This window comes from Aquarana catesbeiana, linkage group LG09 (assembly GCF_042186555.1).
Source record: "Aquarana catesbeiana isolate 2022-GZ linkage group LG09, ASM4218655v1, whole genome shotgun sequence".
Classification (NCBI taxonomy): Eukaryota; Metazoa; Chordata; class Amphibia; order Anura; family Ranidae; genus Aquarana; species Aquarana catesbeiana.
Window position 1 is genome coordinate 38236282 of NC_133332.1, and position 18390 is coordinate 38254671.

An 18390-nucleotide genomic window follows, 5' to 3' on the forward strand; every position below is an offset into this window, starting at 1 on the left:
TTAAGAAATGTAAGAAAACTTTGTTAGATGTCTTTATCTATGTCTAATCCATTTTAAACTGTTTGTTTTGGAAAACCTAAATAAACTTTTTTGTTAAAAAAAAAATTAGACTTGAGAAACTTAACAATAATAAATCACCGGGACCAGATGGCTTGCATCCGAGGGTACTTAGGGAACTCAGTCAGGTGATTGCCAGACCGTTGTTCCTAATTTTTACAGACAGTCTATTGACTGGAATGGTACCAGCTGATTGGAGAAAAGCCAATGTAGCACCAATATTTAAAAAGGGCAAAAAAACATCCCTGGGAATTACAGACCAGTAAGCCTAACATCAATAGTATGTAAAATCTTGGAGGGGATGATAAGGGACCATATACAAGATTTTAGTAATAAGAACGATATCATTAGCAGTAATCAGCATGGATTCATGAAGAATCGTTCTTGCCAAACCAATCTATTAACCTTCTATGAGGAGGTGAGTTGCCATCTAGATAAAGGAAGTCCCGTAGACGTGGTGTATCTGGATTTTGCAAAAGAATTTGACACAGTTCCCCATAAACGTTTACTGTACAAAATAGGGTCCGTTGGCATGGACCATAGGGTGAGTACCTGGATTGAAAACTGGCTACAAGGGCATGTTCAGAGGGTGGTGATAAATGGGGAGTACTCAGAATGGTCAGGGGTGGGTAGTGGGGTTCCCCAGGGTTCTGTGCTGGGACCAATCCTATTTAATTTGTTTATAAACGATCTGGAGGATGGGATAAACAGTTCAATCTCTGTATTTGCAGACGATACTAAGCTAAGCAGGGCAATAACTTCTCCGCAGGATGTGGAAACCTTGCAAAAAGACCTGAACAAATTAATGGGGTGGGCAACTACATGGCAAATGAGGTTCAATGTAGAAAAATGTAAAATAATGCATTTGGGTGGCAAAAATATGAATGCAATCTATACACTGGGGGGAGAACCTCTGGGGGAATCTAGGATGGAAAAGGACCTGGGGGTCCTAGTAGATGATAGGCTCAGCAATGGCATGCAATGCCAAGCTGCTGCTAATAAGGCAAACAGAATATTGGCATGTATTAAAAGGGGGATCAACTCCAGAGATAAAACGATAATTCTCCCGCTCTACAAGACTCTGGTCCGGCCGCACCTGGAGTATGCTGTCCAGTTCTGGGCACCAGTCCTCAGGAAGGATGTACTGGAAATGGAGCGAGTACAAAGAAGGGCAACAAAGCTAATAAAGGGTCTGGAGGATCTTAGTTATGAGGAAAGGTTGCGAGTGTTGAACTTATTCTCTCTGGAGAAGAGACGCTTGAGAGGGGATATGATTTCAATTTACAAATACTGTACTGGTGACCCCACAATAGGGATAAAACTTTTTCGCAGAAGAGAGTTTAATAAGACTCGGGGCCACTCATTACAATTAGAAGAAAAGAGGTTTAACCTTAAACTACGTAGAGGGTTCTTTACTGTAAGAGCGGTAAGGATGTGGAATTCCCTTCCACAGGCGGTGGTCTCAGCGGGGAGCATTGATAGCTTCAAGAAACTATTAGATAATCACCTGAATGACCGCAACATACAGGGATATATAATGTAATACTTACACATAATCACAAACATAGGTTGGACTTGATGGACGTGTGTCTTTTTTCAACCTCACCTACTATGTAACTATGTAACACTCACTTTTTCACCATTAAAATCGGGTGCAAATAGCGTGTGCGTGTTATACGCAATTCTTTCATTTTAGCTGCCTCGGAGGGGACAGGGAGGGGGGGTCAGGACAAGCGCCGTCAGATTACATACAATGAGAATCTCCTGTTTACTTGGCGGCATCTGTAATAAGAAGTCTTGTCTCTTGGGCAGCCTTTGGACCACTGTTCTGTCTATCTTAGGAGATTCTCACTGTATGTAATCTGACGGCGCTCATCCTGTCCCCCTCCCTGTCCCCTCTGGGCTGCAGATGGGCATTGATCAAGCTGCACTGATGGCAATGGTGAGGCTGCTGCATTGATGGCAATGGTGAGGCTGCATTGATGTGGACTGATGAGGCTGCATTAATGGCACTTGTGAGGCTGCAGATGGGCATTGATCAGGCTGCATTGATGGCAATGGCGAGGCTGCAGATGGGCACTGACCCTTATTTTGCTTTAAAGTTTCTTATTTAAAATTTAAGTTTTTTTCCTGAAACTTCCCTCTTAAAATGAATGTGCGTGTTATACGTCTGTGCGTGTTATACGCCGATAAATACGGTATATCCAGTTGTATCGCACTTCCTAACCTTTATGACATCGAGAATAATGTCTGGCTGGGATACACGTTTTACTACTTATTGACCAGTAGGGGTAGTCCCCCTAATTGCATACACTGTATATGAGTAGCCTTTTTAACAACATAGCGGAGAGCGTTTCCATGATTTCTATTATAATAACTTTTTGCCCAAATAAAAATACACACTCGGTACACAGATTTTAAATTTGGCTGATGGGAAATATCCTTTGGGCTAATATATGATTAGTCGCTCCTTAGGAGATATGTATGCAAATAATGCTCGTATCCCGAGGGGCGGGACAAACATGGACGTTCTCCCCATAAATTTCACAGTGTGCAGGAGGGTGGTACCGTCGCTTAGGATGTCATGTGACGAAGCATGCACGACGGAACCACGCTCTTTACGTCACCTCCGGGCATACGAGTGGGCGGAACGCAGGTGCAGCGTCCAGCTGTCTTACCCCCATCTCGATACACGCTCTGGATATAGTGACCTTTTAACTTGTTTTACCTGTCGGGAACTGTTGTTATCCTATCCCAGTGCATAACTGGGTAGGAATACATAAGTCTTTGGGATTTTTTTTGTTTAATACATGTTTTAAGGAAAATAAAAGTTTTTTTACTTTATCACGCTATGGAAGCTCTTCATATTTTTTGATGCACGAGGGTATTACAATACCTCCACCAATCAGGATACACCGGAGGCATCCATCACAGAAAACAGGAAGCGGAGAGTCCCACCTAAAAATACTACAGGCGTACTACCCCTGCAGGGGTTCCAGGAGTCAGTGAGTAGGAAATCAGAAGGGGGAGCACAAAAGTCACCTGGCAACATTCTCTGCACCAAAGTCACCCCTGGGAGTTCCTGACCTGATATAGTGATAATTCTATGGGACTATTACACTCTACTGTGATTTAACTGCTGCAGTACATACTGGGTCCAGGTCTCAATTTATGAACTGTAATGCTTGTATGCGATTTCCACTTCAAATTTGATGCATATATGGTTTGTGGTTAATGCAGTCTGATCCAGTTTTCAGTGTATGGAATGTTAGTGTTTTCTGAGCAATTTCCACCCCTTGATGCATACAATCCTTGCGGCTGATGCAGATGCTTATGTATGGTGATGTATTGAAGTACATGTTACATTTTTTAGTACTGCACCAATTGAGGTATAGCTTATAGTATATTCCACTGGCTGGTTGTCTATACATAGCCAATATAGTGTATATTGATATACATATAGTGGAATTGGTCCAATTATTACACAAACTCAGCTATTATATCAGTATGGTCACACTTATATAACAAACCTTATCCCTACATGCAAAAATTCTATGGTGAAGGGATTTTAGGATGCCTCCTACTGCTATTGAGATATCTCTCCCTCATATATTGATGTGCAAGAGTGTAATTATAACCAGTTCAAAAGTTTTTTCCTGTACATGCCTAGCATTCAGTTTTTCCAGGTAGCGCCAATTATACCCACATTGTTGATAGTTTATGTAGAAAAATGTGTTCTGAACTATCTGTTAAAGAATATGTTCTATTTTCATAATGTGTATCTGTTTGTATATTGGTGCTGATGAATATATATATATATTTTTTATTAGGGACTCTGGTAACCGGTTCAATATACCATACACGCAGTATAATTTTGATTAATCAATATCACATAAAATGATTATCTATGTGGGTAAATGTATAATTCTTGTATATCCTTTGAATACTTATTTATCTATGAAAAACACAGGCTATATGTACATTTTTATGTAGCTATAGTCACAATTTATATGTCTTTCATAACAATGATCAGTATCTTAAAACAATTCTTACTTCCAATTTCTTCTACATCAAAATATTATATTTTTACCTTATTACAGAATTATCATTGGGTCCGTAGACACTAAAATCATAATTGTATCTATGACTTGGAATCTAATATATATTTTAATAACTTATAATTAGGATTGAAACAACTAATCGATTATGAAAATAGTTGTCAACAACTATGCCAGCCGATTACTTGGCCTGCATACAGAATACATTAATTGTTTACATATCAGGAAATACAGTGCAGCACACATACAGCTTAGTACATCTTCCACACATGTCAGTAAGTGTCTGAGAACTTGTGAATGCGTGAGGAGCAATGCCTCATGGGACATCTAGTCCTGTGCAGGAATTGAGTGGTTCTAGAGGCAGAAGTTTTCTTTACCTTGCTATACGGACACTATATATACTATACTTTGCAGCTTGCTAGTGGGGCACTCTGAAGGCAGGAGGCACCAGAAGCATTGATGGGGGACCCCAGAAGAGGAGAATCAGGGCTGCTCTGTGCAAAACCATTACACAGAGCAGGTAAGTATAACATGTTTGTTTTTTTTTAAATCACTTTAAAGACTGTGCAGGGAGGATCAGCATCTGAACCCAGAGAAGGTGAAAACAGATAGACTGGAGGGAATATAAGGCATTACAATTACAATTAAAGTAAACTTTTACCAGTATTGTGCCTTATATTTAACAAAGCATGCTGCTACTACTAAACATCTTAGGCCTGGTTCACACCTATGCATTATTTGGTGCTTTTTGCAGAAACGCACTACAGTTTATTTAACGTGGTTTCTTATGGGACACATTCATGCTTTTTTCAGCTGCTGCATATTTGGAAAGGGTCGAGGACTTTTTTCAACGCAAAATGGTGCTTTTTTGGTTCAATATACTTCAATGGAGAAGCTGCAGAAAAGCATGTAGTGCGTTTTTTGCAGCAATTTGTGTTTTTTAATCTGCCCAACAACAAATTGGCCAAAAAAAGCATAAAAAATGCATCCGATTAAACAAAACCATAATCGGCCAACTAATCGATTATGAAAATAATCGTTAGTTGCAGCCCTACTTATAATCACATGTATTTTAAAATATCGCTGAGTGGACAGGATTTAAATGTCTTCCTAAAATGTTTGAAATAAACCTTGGACAGACTCAATGAATATTTAGATTAGGAATTGTTTGTACAGCCAAACCCTTGAGTCTAAACAATGAGTTCTGTTAGATATCAGCATAGATGGTATGAATTTCAATAAACGATTGCCCTACACATATAGCCAAAATGTAATAATTCCTTTTAGGCATATTAGGCACATTATGATATTCATTGTAGAATGTCCATATACAGTACTTGTGACTGGTGTCATTTTGGTATATAATTAACCGGGCGTCCCTGCCATTGTCTGAGCCAACATTGGGTGCTCACTAAGGAGACAATCTCACCCTGTGAAACAACGGGGATATTTACCCTCGCTCTTCCTTAAACAAAGGCCTTGATATCTAGGACTCAAAATACCAAGTAAGTATTGTTAGTTGGTTTGGTGTAAAAGTGGCACTATTGTTCAGGTTACTCTGTTTCAACATAAGGTTTGTATATTGGGGATAATTCAATCAACCTTTTCTGGTGGGGGGCGCGCCTTTGGTTTCATGAATTATGAAAATGTTTATGTATCCCGGCCATGACAATCTAATGCCTTGGAAATTCTTTTGTACCCTTCTCCTGACTGATACCTTTTAACAGTGAGATCCCTCTGATGCTTTGGAAGCTCTCTGTGGACCATGGCTTTTTCTGTAGGATCCGACTAAGAAAATGTCAGGCAAGACCTACTAGAACAGCTGAACTTTATTTGGGGTTAATTAAAGGCAGGTGTGTACTGACTCCTAATTAACATGAGTTTGAATGTGATTGCTTAATTCTGAACATAGCTAGATCCCCAGTTATAACAGGGTGTGCAGACTTATGCAACCACATTATTTTAATTTTTACCCTTACCACCCCCCCTCACCCAAAACATTTCTTTTTTTTCAATTGAGTTATACAGTTTATAGGCCACATTAAATGTGGAAAATGTTCTGAAAATATTTATCTTTGTCTCATTTTTTTTACATCACAGAAACCTGACATTTTAACAGGTGTGTGTAGACTTTATATATATATGAATGAGTGTAAGAATTGTCTTACCTCTAGTCTGATTAAATTGAGTCATCACTGTCTGCAAATTGTGCTTGGAATCTACCTCCCTTAATTGATTTCTTTGTGTCTCTCTCTCCCAGTATTCAGATTCCAGTTTTTTCATCCACTCAGTCTTTGGAAGATACTGACGGGTGTCACTGTTATAACTTGCTATCTCCCGATCATCCACATATCCGACTTCAGAGTACACAGGGAGTCCAGGTCCCGGAGAGGTGACTGCAGTGGTATAGTACTGGAGAAAATGACTGTCTGAGAGATTGAGAAAGGGAGACAGACCGTTATACATCACATAGCATCTAATTTATGAATATAGATTACATCCAGGAAAACAGAAATGGGCAGACAAATAGAGTCTGTCAGTGACTGAAAAAATTATACCATCTATACACACACACACACACACACACACACACACACACACACACACACACACAAAGATGAGCTCTTTCACAACTCAGAATTGGCCATTACTACCTCTGAGAATTTCACTTGATAGCCCAATTATTGCTCAGTTTCATTATTTACAAACATCTCAAATATAAAAAAAAGAAACAGAAAAGCATTTATATGCCATGTACACACGACCGGACTTTGACAGCAAAGGTCCGACGGAACGAATCCGCCGGACAATTCAATCGTGTGTGGGATGGTCGGACCTTTGCTGTCGAAAAAGCAGACGGACTTTAGAAATAGAACAGGTTTCAAATCTTTCCGACAGATTTGAGTCCGGTTGAAAAATCAGTTCATCTGTATTCTAGTCCGACGGACAAACGACACAAGGGCAGCTATTGGCTACTGGCTATGAACTTCCTTATTTTAGTCTGGTCGCACATCATCACGGTTGAATCCGTCGGACTTTGTTGTGATCGTGTGTAGACAAGTCCGATTCAACGTAACTCTGTCGTATCTCCGTCAAAATTACGTCAGACCTTTGAAAAGTCCAGTCGCGTGTACACGGCATAAGGCCCCTTGTACACGATCGGCCCGCTCGGATCCATCTGTCCGTTTTTCCCAGTGGATGCGAGTGGGCCACCTATTTGGCACCTTTCAGGGGGGAGGGGGGAATGGGTACCTGTTTTTGACAGCCAGGTACCCTTCCACACTCCCGGGAGACGGTGCCATCCCTCAGAAGTTCAGCCCCCCTCCTCCTTCCCCCAGGCCAGTTATAAAGCACAGTGCGCTGCGCGCATGCATAGTGGGGTATCGGCTGTGAAGCTGAAAGGCTTCTCTGCCAGTTTCCCTTAGCAGAAATGGTGGCAGCAGCACTCGGGAGCTGATCTGAAAATTGGCTGGGGTGCTGACATTGCAGGAACCCTAGACAGGTAAGTGTCCTAATATTAAAAGTCAGCAGCTACAGTATTTGTAGCTGCTGACTTTTAATTTTTTTTGTTTAGGGGGGCGGAACACCTCTTTAGGCCTGCCATAGATGGATTGAACAGGCTGAGTTTTACTGAAGTTGAGCCATTGGTCAACTCCATTACAACCAGCCTGTCAAACGTTTTTCCTGACAGCTCCATGTCAGCCACCTCCGGGTAAGGCCCCACCCACCCCCAAGCAATCAGAACCAAACTCATAAATTTACCCCCCACGCCTTGAACGGCATTCCTTTCTTTTCCTCTGTGTTGTCAGGACCTGGTGCAGTCCTCTACCTTTCTGGATCGAGGATGCCCGCTAAACACCTTGGCTGTGTGGGGTCCCCGCTGCTGGTTTTCATGGCATCAAGAAGCGGACTAAAGGTCTGCAGTCGGGGTGGCATGGTCTCTCCTCTCCCAAACGTCAAACGGCCGGTGGAGCCCCAGGGATCTTGCCGTTCAGCTACAATCAAGCCAGCACTAGCAAGATGGCAGTGCGTTCCACACTGAATACAGGAAGTCGGGAGCAGACGGCCCATGTGCAAGGTCAGTAACCCATTGGAGATTGTGGAGGCGGGGCCAGACAGCTTGTTACAAGAATTAAATGGGAGGAGTTCTCAGTGCGATGCTGCCTGCCAGAACAGTGTGCTGGGCCAGCTCAGAAGCTGCCTTAATCTGCAAGCAAGGAGAGTGAGGTAGGTGGGGATGCCAGCAGCTGAGACTGTGTGGGCTGTGCGAACTGCAGATGACTTGTCTTTCCTGTGTTTCCTCACCAGTCTGTATCTTCCATTGCTGCATATGAGACAATGCCAACCCCAAAAGATCAGCGAATGGCGAGAAGGAAGGAGACTCACCCACCACCATGTGAGATCGTTATGTTTCCCAGTTTGACACTTATTGTTTAACCCTCTCTTTGCCAGTTCATCAAGACACTATTCATCCCCCCGCTAAGAGAGATGCTGTTCGGAACAAGAGTACCGCTCTAGATCCAGGGGTAGCCAGTACAGTGAAAGGTCAAGGAATCGACACACAAAAGGTAAAGAAATTGACACTTGAGATCCAGACATCATAGCTCCCCTGTGAGGACCCAAAGCCCCTCCCACCATCCTCAGCCTGGGCCCCAGATGTGTTGGGCCTGCCCAAAGGAGGTTATACCTGGCAAAACGGTTTGCAAAACCTGCTTTAAGGACGCAGCCAAGGATAAGGAGGCAGGGAGAGAGGAAATGGTGTCGCTTATTAAGGAAGCATTCAGAGACACACTTAAGGCCTCTTTCACACGGACGAACCATTCAGGTCCGCCTGTCAGTTTTTTAGGCGGACCTGAACGGACGCTCCACAGACCTTTATGGAGCGACGGATGTCAGCGGTGACATGTCCGCTGACATCCGACCCGCTCCGTTTTGAAAAAGTGCGACGGAGGAAACCCCGTCTGCGGATCGGATGAAAACAGACTCTACGGTCCATCCTCATCCGATCCCCCCATAGAGGAGAGCAGCGCTCTGACAGGTCGGTCCCTGCACAGCGTGCAGAGAACAACCTGTCATCTGCCTGCTCAGCGGGGATCCACAGAGCAATCCCCTACTGAGCAAAGCGGAGCCCGTACACGGACACATCCGTGTAAAAGTGCCCTTAGTCATTTGCTGAGCAGCTACAGCCAGCACATCAGCAAGCCCCTTTGGTGTCCCAGGTGACTACGTCTCAGCTAGGGAATGGGGCTAAAGGGGCAGCATCCGAAGACTCTTCTGGGGAAGAAGCTGATATGAGTTATGAAGGGTTTGACTTCAACCTGGTGCAGCCCTTCCTTTAGGATGTCAGGGAGGCCTTACAATGGGAGGACGCAAATCGAGAAGCTGCTGAAAAAACAGTGCTGCTATTTTAAAAACAGGGAGAGAGGGTCTCACCTTCCCCTTCATAAATAAAATCAAGAGTATATTAGAGGATGAGTGGAGGCAACCAGAGAAAAACACTTTTTTTCTGAGTCGCCTGGCCAAACTGTATCCCTTCAAAAAGAAGGATGTTAAACATTTGGAAGACCCACCTTTAGTTGACGCAGCCCTGATGAGTTTAGCCAGGCATGTTACACTACCACTAGATGACGCAGTCTCCTTCAGGGACATCCTCAATAGGAGAGTAAACTTGGACCTGAAGAAGGTCTACACAGTCACAGGAGGGGCTTGCAAGTCTGGATAGACAACTCGGAAGCAGATATTGCCAATGATCGGGATAAGACCGAGATCATGTCCTCACTCAACAACATAAGGCTGACAGCAGGGTTCACTGCAGAAGCTGCCATTGATATAATTAAAGCCCTGGCAGGCGTGATGCTTTACGCTGTCACAGCAAGATGCGCCTTATGGCTCAGACCTTGGGTGGCGGAGCCCTCCTCTAAACAAGGATGGGTCAAGTTCCCCTTCGAGGGAGGGTCTCTATTTTGGGACAAGCTCAATACTGCAATCGCCAGGGCGACAGGGGGAAGTTCCGTCTTTATTCCCCAGGACAGGAGACTACTCCGCCAGAAGAATCCGGCCTTTTGTCAGTCCCTAGAACCAGAAGGAAAGAAGCAAGATCCTATAGGCCAGAGAGAGAATTCCACAAGCCTTAGAATACTCCCTTGGGGTCAAAACAGAAGGCGGCAGGTACCCCTGCAGGCCAAGAAGTCTTTTTTTTTATCTCAAAGCAAGGTTTTATTGAAAAAGAAAAAAGGTACAATATATCTATAATTGGCATCAGAGCAATACAAGCTGTTGTACAGTCACAAGTCTTTCTTCCATACATCGTACTACAAGTATAACTGTTTGCATCTTCACTCCAAATTCCTTAACCACCTCAATACAGTGCACTTACACCCCCTTCCTGCCCAGATCAATTTTCAGCTTTCAGCGCTCTCACACTTTGAATGACAATTACTCAGTCGTGCAACACTGTACCCATATGAAATTTGCGTCCTTTTTTCACACAAATAGAGCTTTCTTTTGGTGGTATTTAATCACTAGTGGGTTTTTTATTTTTTGTGCTATAAATAAAAAAGACCGTAAATTTTGTGAAAAAAAATGCCTTTTTCTTTATTTCTGTCATACAATTTTGCAAATTAGTAATTTTTCTTCATAAATTTTGGCCAAAATTTATACTGCTACATAGCTTTGGTAAAAATAACCCAAATTAGTGCAAATTATTTGATCTTTGTGAAAGTTATAGTGTCTACAAACTATGGTGCCAATCACTGAAAATTGATCACATCTGAACACACAGATGTACTGATGGTCTATCTCATTTCTTGGTATACTAACAAGTCAGAAAAGTACAAATACCCCCTAAATGACCCCTTTTTAGAAAGTAGACATTCCAAGGTATTAAGTAAGTAGCATTATGAATTTTTTTAAGTTGTAATTTTTTCCCACAATTCTTTGCAAAATGAAGATTTTTTTTTTTTACAAAATTGTCATATTAACAGGTTATTTCTCTCTCAGAGCATATGCATACAACAAATTACACCCCAAAATACATTCTGCTACTCTTCTTGAGTATGGCAATACCACACGTGTGAGACTTTTACACAGCCTGGCCACATACAAAGGGCGAACATTGAAGTAGCATCTTCATGCGTTCTATGAGCCTAAATGACACATCTCATTTCTCAACCACCATTTACACTTTTTAAGGCCCTGGAGCACCAGGACAATAGAATTGCCCCCAAACTGACCCCATTTTGGAAAGCAAACACCCCAACGTATAATCTATGAGGCATAATGAGTCTTTTGAACGGTTCATTTTTTTCCAGAAGTTTTTGGAAAATGTGGAAAAAAATGAAAACACATTTTTTTTTTACACAAAGTTGTCCATTTATCAGATATTTCCAACACATAGCATGTACGTAGCAAAGATGACACCCCAAAATACATTCTGCTACTCCTCCTGAGTATGGCGATACCACATGTGTGAGACTTTTACACAGCCTGGCTACATACAAAGGCCCAACATTGAAGTAGCATCTCCATGCGTTCTACGAGCATAAATGACACATTTCAGTTCTCAACCACCTATTACAGTTTTGAAGGCCCTGGAGCACCAGGTCAATAGAATTGCCCCCAAAATGACCCCATTTTGGAAAGCAAACACCCCATCGTATAATCTATGAGGCATAATGAGTCTTTTGAACGGTTCATTTTTTTCCAGAAGTTTTTGGAAAATGTGGAAAAAAATGAAAACGCATTTTTTTTTTTACACAAAGTTGTCCATTTATCAGATATTTCCAACACATAGCATGTACGTAGCAAAGATGACACCCCAAAATACATTCTTCTACTCCTCCTGAGTATAGCGATACCACATGTGTGAGACTTTTACACAGCGTGGCCACATACAAAGGCCCAACATTGAAGTAGCACCATCAGGCGATCTACGAGCATAAATGACACATCTCATTTCTCAACCACCTATTGCATTTTTGAAGGCCCTGGAGCACCAGGACAATGGAATTGCCCCCAAAATGACCCCATTTTGTAAAGCAAACACCCCAACGTATAATCTATGAGGCATAATGAGTCTTTTGAACAGTTCTTTTTTTTCCAGAAGTTTTTGGAAAATGTGGAAAAAAATGAAAACACATTTTTTTTACACAAAGTTGTCTATTTATCAGATATTTCCAACACATAGCATGTACGTAGCAAAGATGACACCCCAAAATACATTCTGCTACTCCTCCTGAGTATAGCGATACCACATGTGTGAGACTTTTACACAGCGTGGCCACATACAAAGGCCCAACATTGAAGTAGCACCATCAGGCGATCTACGAGCATAAATGACACATCTCATTTCTCAACCACCTATTGCATTTTTGAAGGCCCTGGAGTACCAGGACAATGGAATTGCACCCAAAATGACCCCATTTTGGAAAGCAAACACCCCAACGTATAATCTATGAGGCATAATGAGTCTTTTGAACGGTTCATTTTTTTCCAAAAGTTTTTGGAAAATGTGGAAAAAATGAAAACGCATTTTTTTTTTAACACAAAGTTGTCTATTTATCAGATATTTCCAACACATAGCATGTACGTAGCAAAGATGACACCCCAAAATACATTCTGCTACTCCTCCTGAGTATGGCGATACCACATGTGTGAGACTTTTACACAGCCTGGCCACATACAGAGGCCCAACATCAAAGTAGCACCATCAGGCGTTCTAGGAGCATAAATGACATATATAATTTCCTGGCAACCTATCATTTTTGAAAACCCTTCATATTTCTAACACATAGCATGCACATACCAAGAATTACAATCCAAAATAAATTCTATTGCAGAAAGGGTAAAAAAAAAGCAATACCTGTGCTTTTAGTAGTATCCACAGAGGAGAGCACTGGTCCAGGCAGCAGGCAGGGAGGTGCTTAGCGACAGCAATATTAACTATCCAGGCAGCAGGTAGAAATATTGTCTATAGTCGGCACAGCACAGTCCATAGAAATTGTCCAGGCAGAGACAGCCAGCACAGCCATAATATTGGTCCTGGTACACTGTTAACTGCAGACACTCATTATTGTACTGCGACAGGCATGGGCATGGTGGCAGTAAGTCAGCAGCAGGCTGAGGGCCACAATCAGGTAAGACCTGTGCACAGGGGCACAGGGGTAGAGGCTTCGACCCACCCAAATCTCTATGAAACCTCCTGACTCCAGACCCTAATTCCGAAACCCGAAGAAAACAAAATAATTGTTTTCTCCAACCGGAAAAACAATTCTGGAGCCCCTCACATATGTGAGACCCCTGTGTACTACAGTAGCAGGGCAACAGATCAGTCCAAGCGGTAGGCAAAAGCATAGTCCATAAAACAGGCCAGGGTCAGTTCACATGTAAGCAGTCCAAGCGGTAGGCAGTAGAGTAGTTGATAAAACAGGCCAGGGTCAGTTCACGTGGAGGCAGTCCAAACGGTAGGCAGAGGCATAGTCACAAAACAGGCCAGGGTCAGTTCACATGAAAGCAGTCCAAACGGTAGGCAGAGGCATAGTCAAAAAACAGGCCAGGGTCAGTTCACATGGAAGGCAGTGGCATGGTTATTTGGGAAAGAATGGAAAATGGTCAGCACAGATGATGAAAATGGGGAAATGGTTAAAAATATGGGCTAATATTTTATGGATGTGTAATAAATTTGGAAGCATTCACCAATGCAAAGGCCAGGTTGGGAGGGACACTGGGGACAATGGTAGCTGGTATCTCTTCTAAATCCTCTTTTGGTGCACACGCGACATTTTTTTTGCCATCTTCGGCCTGCTTCAGATGGTGGAATGCTGAAGAGGAAGTGGCGCTCATGGAGTCGGCAAACAGTCTCAGAGCGAAGGTCTTCTTGGGGGGGTCTTTGGTGATAGATGAGGGACGTGACAACTTCTTCTATGAATTTTAGGAAGGGGGCGGGGCTTTCAATGGATTTGGTGTAGACTACGTAGGAATTGTAAATGGCCAAATGGATGAGATAAATTGCTACCTTCTTATACCAGAATCGGGACCTCCTTATTGACAAATAGGGCTGAATCATTTGATCGTTAAAATCTACCCCCCATGTAGAGATTATAATCTTGGACACATGTTGGCTTTTCAATGAAACCTTGTCTTCTTTGTACCACAATTGCAGTGTCTTCATGGATGGTGGACATCATGTGCACATCCCTCTTATCCTTCCACCTCAAGGCCAGCACTTCGTTGCATCTCAATGATGCTCTTTCCCCCCTTCGCAGCTTTTTGTTCACTAAAGATTGTGGGAAGCCCTTTCTATTTTTTCTGGAGGTTCCACAGGCCAGGGTTTTTGCGATGTATAAGTGTTTGAAAAGGGGCAGGCTGGTGTAAAAGTTGTCAATGTAAATATGATATCCTTTGTTTAGAAGTGGGTATGCCAGGTCCCATACAATCTTTAGAGTTGTGCCCATGTAGGCCGGGCACTCAGGGGGCTGGAGCTGGGAATCTTTTCCTTCATATATGCGGAATGCATACAAATATCCCGTGTCTCTCTCACATAGCTTGTATAACTTTACTCCGTATCTGGCCCTTTTGCTAGGAATATACTGCTTTATTCCTAGCCGGCCTGAAAAGGGTACCAGGGACTCATCGACGCAAATTTTCTGATCGGGGACAGAGTTCTGCAAATTGTTGAGAAAAGAAATTTATCAGTGGGCGAATCTTGTATAACTTGTCGTAATTTGGATGATTGTGGGGAGGGCACTGGGTGTTGTCGCTCAAGTGAAGAAAGCGCATTATCATCTTGTATCGGGACCTGGACATTAGGGCAGAATAAATGGGCATATTGTGGATGGGGTGGTGTAGTGATCTATTGTCTATTAATGTATATTGGGTGATATCCGGATCACCGGGTATACTGGATGATATGATGTAGAGTGGGTATGATGATTAATATTTAGGTATTATTATAATGATGATGTAAGTACTCTTCCGCAGCAACCCAATTCTTCCAGAGAGATGCACTTTATTGACTTCCAACACAGAACAAAGTCCAAAGTCCACAGATGACAAAGAAATCCGACAGAGGAAATATAATTCAGAGACCCATATTATTCAGTCTTCCCAGCCATGCACAGACAAGCCTCCCCTATACATACAAGCCTCACTTACCAAACCTATAGACTGAATGCCGTGTTATATTCACTAAATATTGAATGGCTGAGCAATTTGATTGGCCTTTGATTAGCTTTAGTCTTTCAAATAGACAACAACCCCCAGCCGTGAACAGCTGTAGTCATAAACCACCCCAATTTGCACTCCCGCATATCAACATCAACAAGTCCTCTTTAGATATATGTAATTAGATTAGATTAACATACCACCTGAATACCCTTTGAAATGTTCAAATAGACTTGCATATGATTAACACATCAAAGAGTCTTCAGCTTTTCCCTTGCTATGTTAAAATTCAGTTGGACAATGCAACTGAATTTCTGGTCAGCACTCCAATACAATATTATACATAAATTGGCCAACATATTACAACATATACCCCCACTTGGGTCGGTTCTAACAACTAGAACTGACCCATAAATCAAACAACAAAACATATCAGTATGATTTAAGGTACTGGATGCTTTACAATGGCTCATATAAAATATGAAGTTGAAACTGGTTACATCTCTCTTCGCCAGCCTCTAAAATATCCCCATGAAACAGTTATTAGATAATATAACTTTTAGACCATGACTGGAAAAGGATTTGGTAAACATCAGTAGCCCATATAGCTGTTAGGCCTTATTATATCACATCAAGATCTTGAATATTGCGCAAAGATGAGCTGATGTCACAGTCCATTCTTCGGTCTGACTTCCTCACATCTCTCACCATCTCACTGAAAGTAAACTTGGTATGCTCTGGGAACTCCAATCCACATAAGTCCAGGATTTTTTTCCATCTCCAGGCTCAAGCTTTTCATTTTTAAAGATGCTTTTACGCAAACACTCTACTTTCATCTTTATAGTAAGAAGAACTATCAATGTACCAGCACTCACTTTCAAGGTCAAAAGGTTTGGATATGGCAGTAAAAACTGTGCTTCAAACTATTTTCTTGCACTTGACATTCATGAGTCCATCTTGCAAGTATTTTACAATTCACATCTGCTTCTTTCCATTTCCACAATTTGAACAAAGATGACCGGGTTGTGTACCTGTCAAGTACCAGAATTTGTTGATTGCCAGCCACAACTTGCTTTTGTAATTTGCTGTAGGCCGACCCCTCATTGCCTTCAATAGAGCAGTTACTTGGATCATTCAGTCCATAATTACACTTGAATGGTATACCAACATATACATATACCCCCACACGATGGTTCAGATAGAATCAGCTTGACATCAGTGTTTATCAGATCTTCTATCCAGACAAAGCAGCAGTGGAAATTCTTGCCAGTATCTTCACCATGAAAGGTAGAAAGGTCTTTTTCATCCATATGTGTCATAGCCTTTAGCATATTATAAACAACTGAATCAACAAAGTTTCAAATCATGACTAGAGTGATGAATTTCACTCACCCCTCTTATAAATTTAGGAAAACCACCCAACATACTATAATTTATGCTATGCCAAGCCATTGTGCAGCATCTCACCTTAGATGTCAAATATATTGATCAATACGGATTATGTAATATGTACAGATGTTATGAAAATTATTTTAGGTTAAAATGCTTCTCTTTGGTTTTAAGACAGGTGGGTGGACCAATAGGCATGTCCTTCATTTTTTTTGTAATCCCCATGTTTAGGGTGAGGCCCATAAACATTTTGAACTCCTCCAAATTCAGATCTCTCCACTCAAAAGGACGGGCATAGGATGATTGGGGGTTGTTGGCAATATATTGCTAGGCATACAAATTTGTCTGGTCCACAATAAATTGCAGCATAGTGTCGGGCAAAAACATATGAAAGAAATCAATCTCTGAGAAATTTTGGGTGTTGGTCTGCACACCTGGCAGTGCTGTGAACGGGGGAATAATTGGCGATGCCGAGGTTGGAAGGCAGCCATATTGGGTTGGCAAGACCATCTGGCATGTATGCAGAGGCCCTGGCTCTTGGGGGGTGTGACACTCCAGTAGTTGGATTGGAATTTCCTGTGCTGGTACTCAGGAGTGATGTGGCAGGACTGGTACTGGGTCTGGGCATTTGTTCCTGGGGCTATCGCCGGTGGCAGCGCTGGTACTAGGCAATTGTTCCCGGGGCCTAACGCTGGTGGCAGCGCTGGTACTGGGCCTGGGAATTTGTTCCTGGGGCCTATTGGTGGTGGCAGCGCTGGTACTGGGCATTTGTTCCTGGGGCCTAACGCTGGCGGCAGCGCTGGTACTGGGCCTGGGAATTTGTTCCTGGGGCCTATTGGTGGTGGCAGCGCTGGTACTGGGCCTGGGAATATAATCCTGGTTTCCAGAGTGCCGTGCGCTTTTGGGAGGGACCCATTCTTCCTCCGAATCATTTGTCGATTCACTATTTGGTTCAAATGCCGAACTTGAATCAGAATCCAAATTGGAATCTGATGAGAACTCCCCGTTGCTCTCATCGGTCATGGAGAGGATCTGGAACGCCTCCTCACTGCTGAATACTCTTTTGGACATGACGCGGTGTGACAGGTGGCAGGTGACGGTCACTGATGGGCTGTGCGATAGGTGGCAGCTGACGTTCACTGATCGGTGATGACGGTGTGACAGGCGATGGTCACTGATGGGTGACAGGCCACGGACAGTTACTGGTGATGGGTGACGGTCACTAAAAGGTGACAGGTGATCGGTGATGGCTGACGGTCACTGATGGGTGACAGATGATGGGTAATGGGTGATGGCTGGCGGTCACTGATGGGTGACGGGTGATGGCTGGCGGTCACTGATGGGTGATGGGTGGCGGTCACTGATGGGTGACGGGTGATGGCTGGCGGTCACTGATGGGTGATGGCTGACGGGTGACAGGTGCACCGCTGATGGTCACTGATTTGTGACGGGTGACAGGTGCACCGCTGATGGTCACTGATTTGTGATGGGTGACAGGAGCACCGCTGGCGGTCACTGATGGGTGACTGGTGATGGCTGGCGGTCACTTATGGGTGACGGCTGGCAGTCACTGATGGGCGACGGGTGGCAGTCACTGATGGGTGACGGGTGACGGCTGGCGGTCACTGATGGGTGATGGGTGACAGGAGCACCGCTGATGGTCACTGATTTGTGACGGGTGACAGGAGCACCACTGGCGGTCACTGATGGGTGACGGGTGATGGCT

The 18390-nt window shown here is 43.1% G+C and overlaps 1 protein-coding gene across 2 annotated transcripts in view; it reads right to left on the reverse strand.

Annotated features, from left to right (window-relative positions):
* The window catches only part of LOC141107521 (class I histocompatibility antigen, F10 alpha chain-like), a 203725-nt gene that overhangs the window by 114820 nt on the left and 70515 nt on the right, over positions 1–18390 (reverse strand). For both annotated transcript variants that reach the window (XM_073598313.1, XM_073598312.1), the window contains exon 2: positions 6284–6544. In XM_073598313.1, the coding sequence (XP_073454414.1) occupies positions 6284–6544 (261 nt within the window). The remainder of the gene's footprint in view (positions 1–6283; positions 6545–18390) is intronic.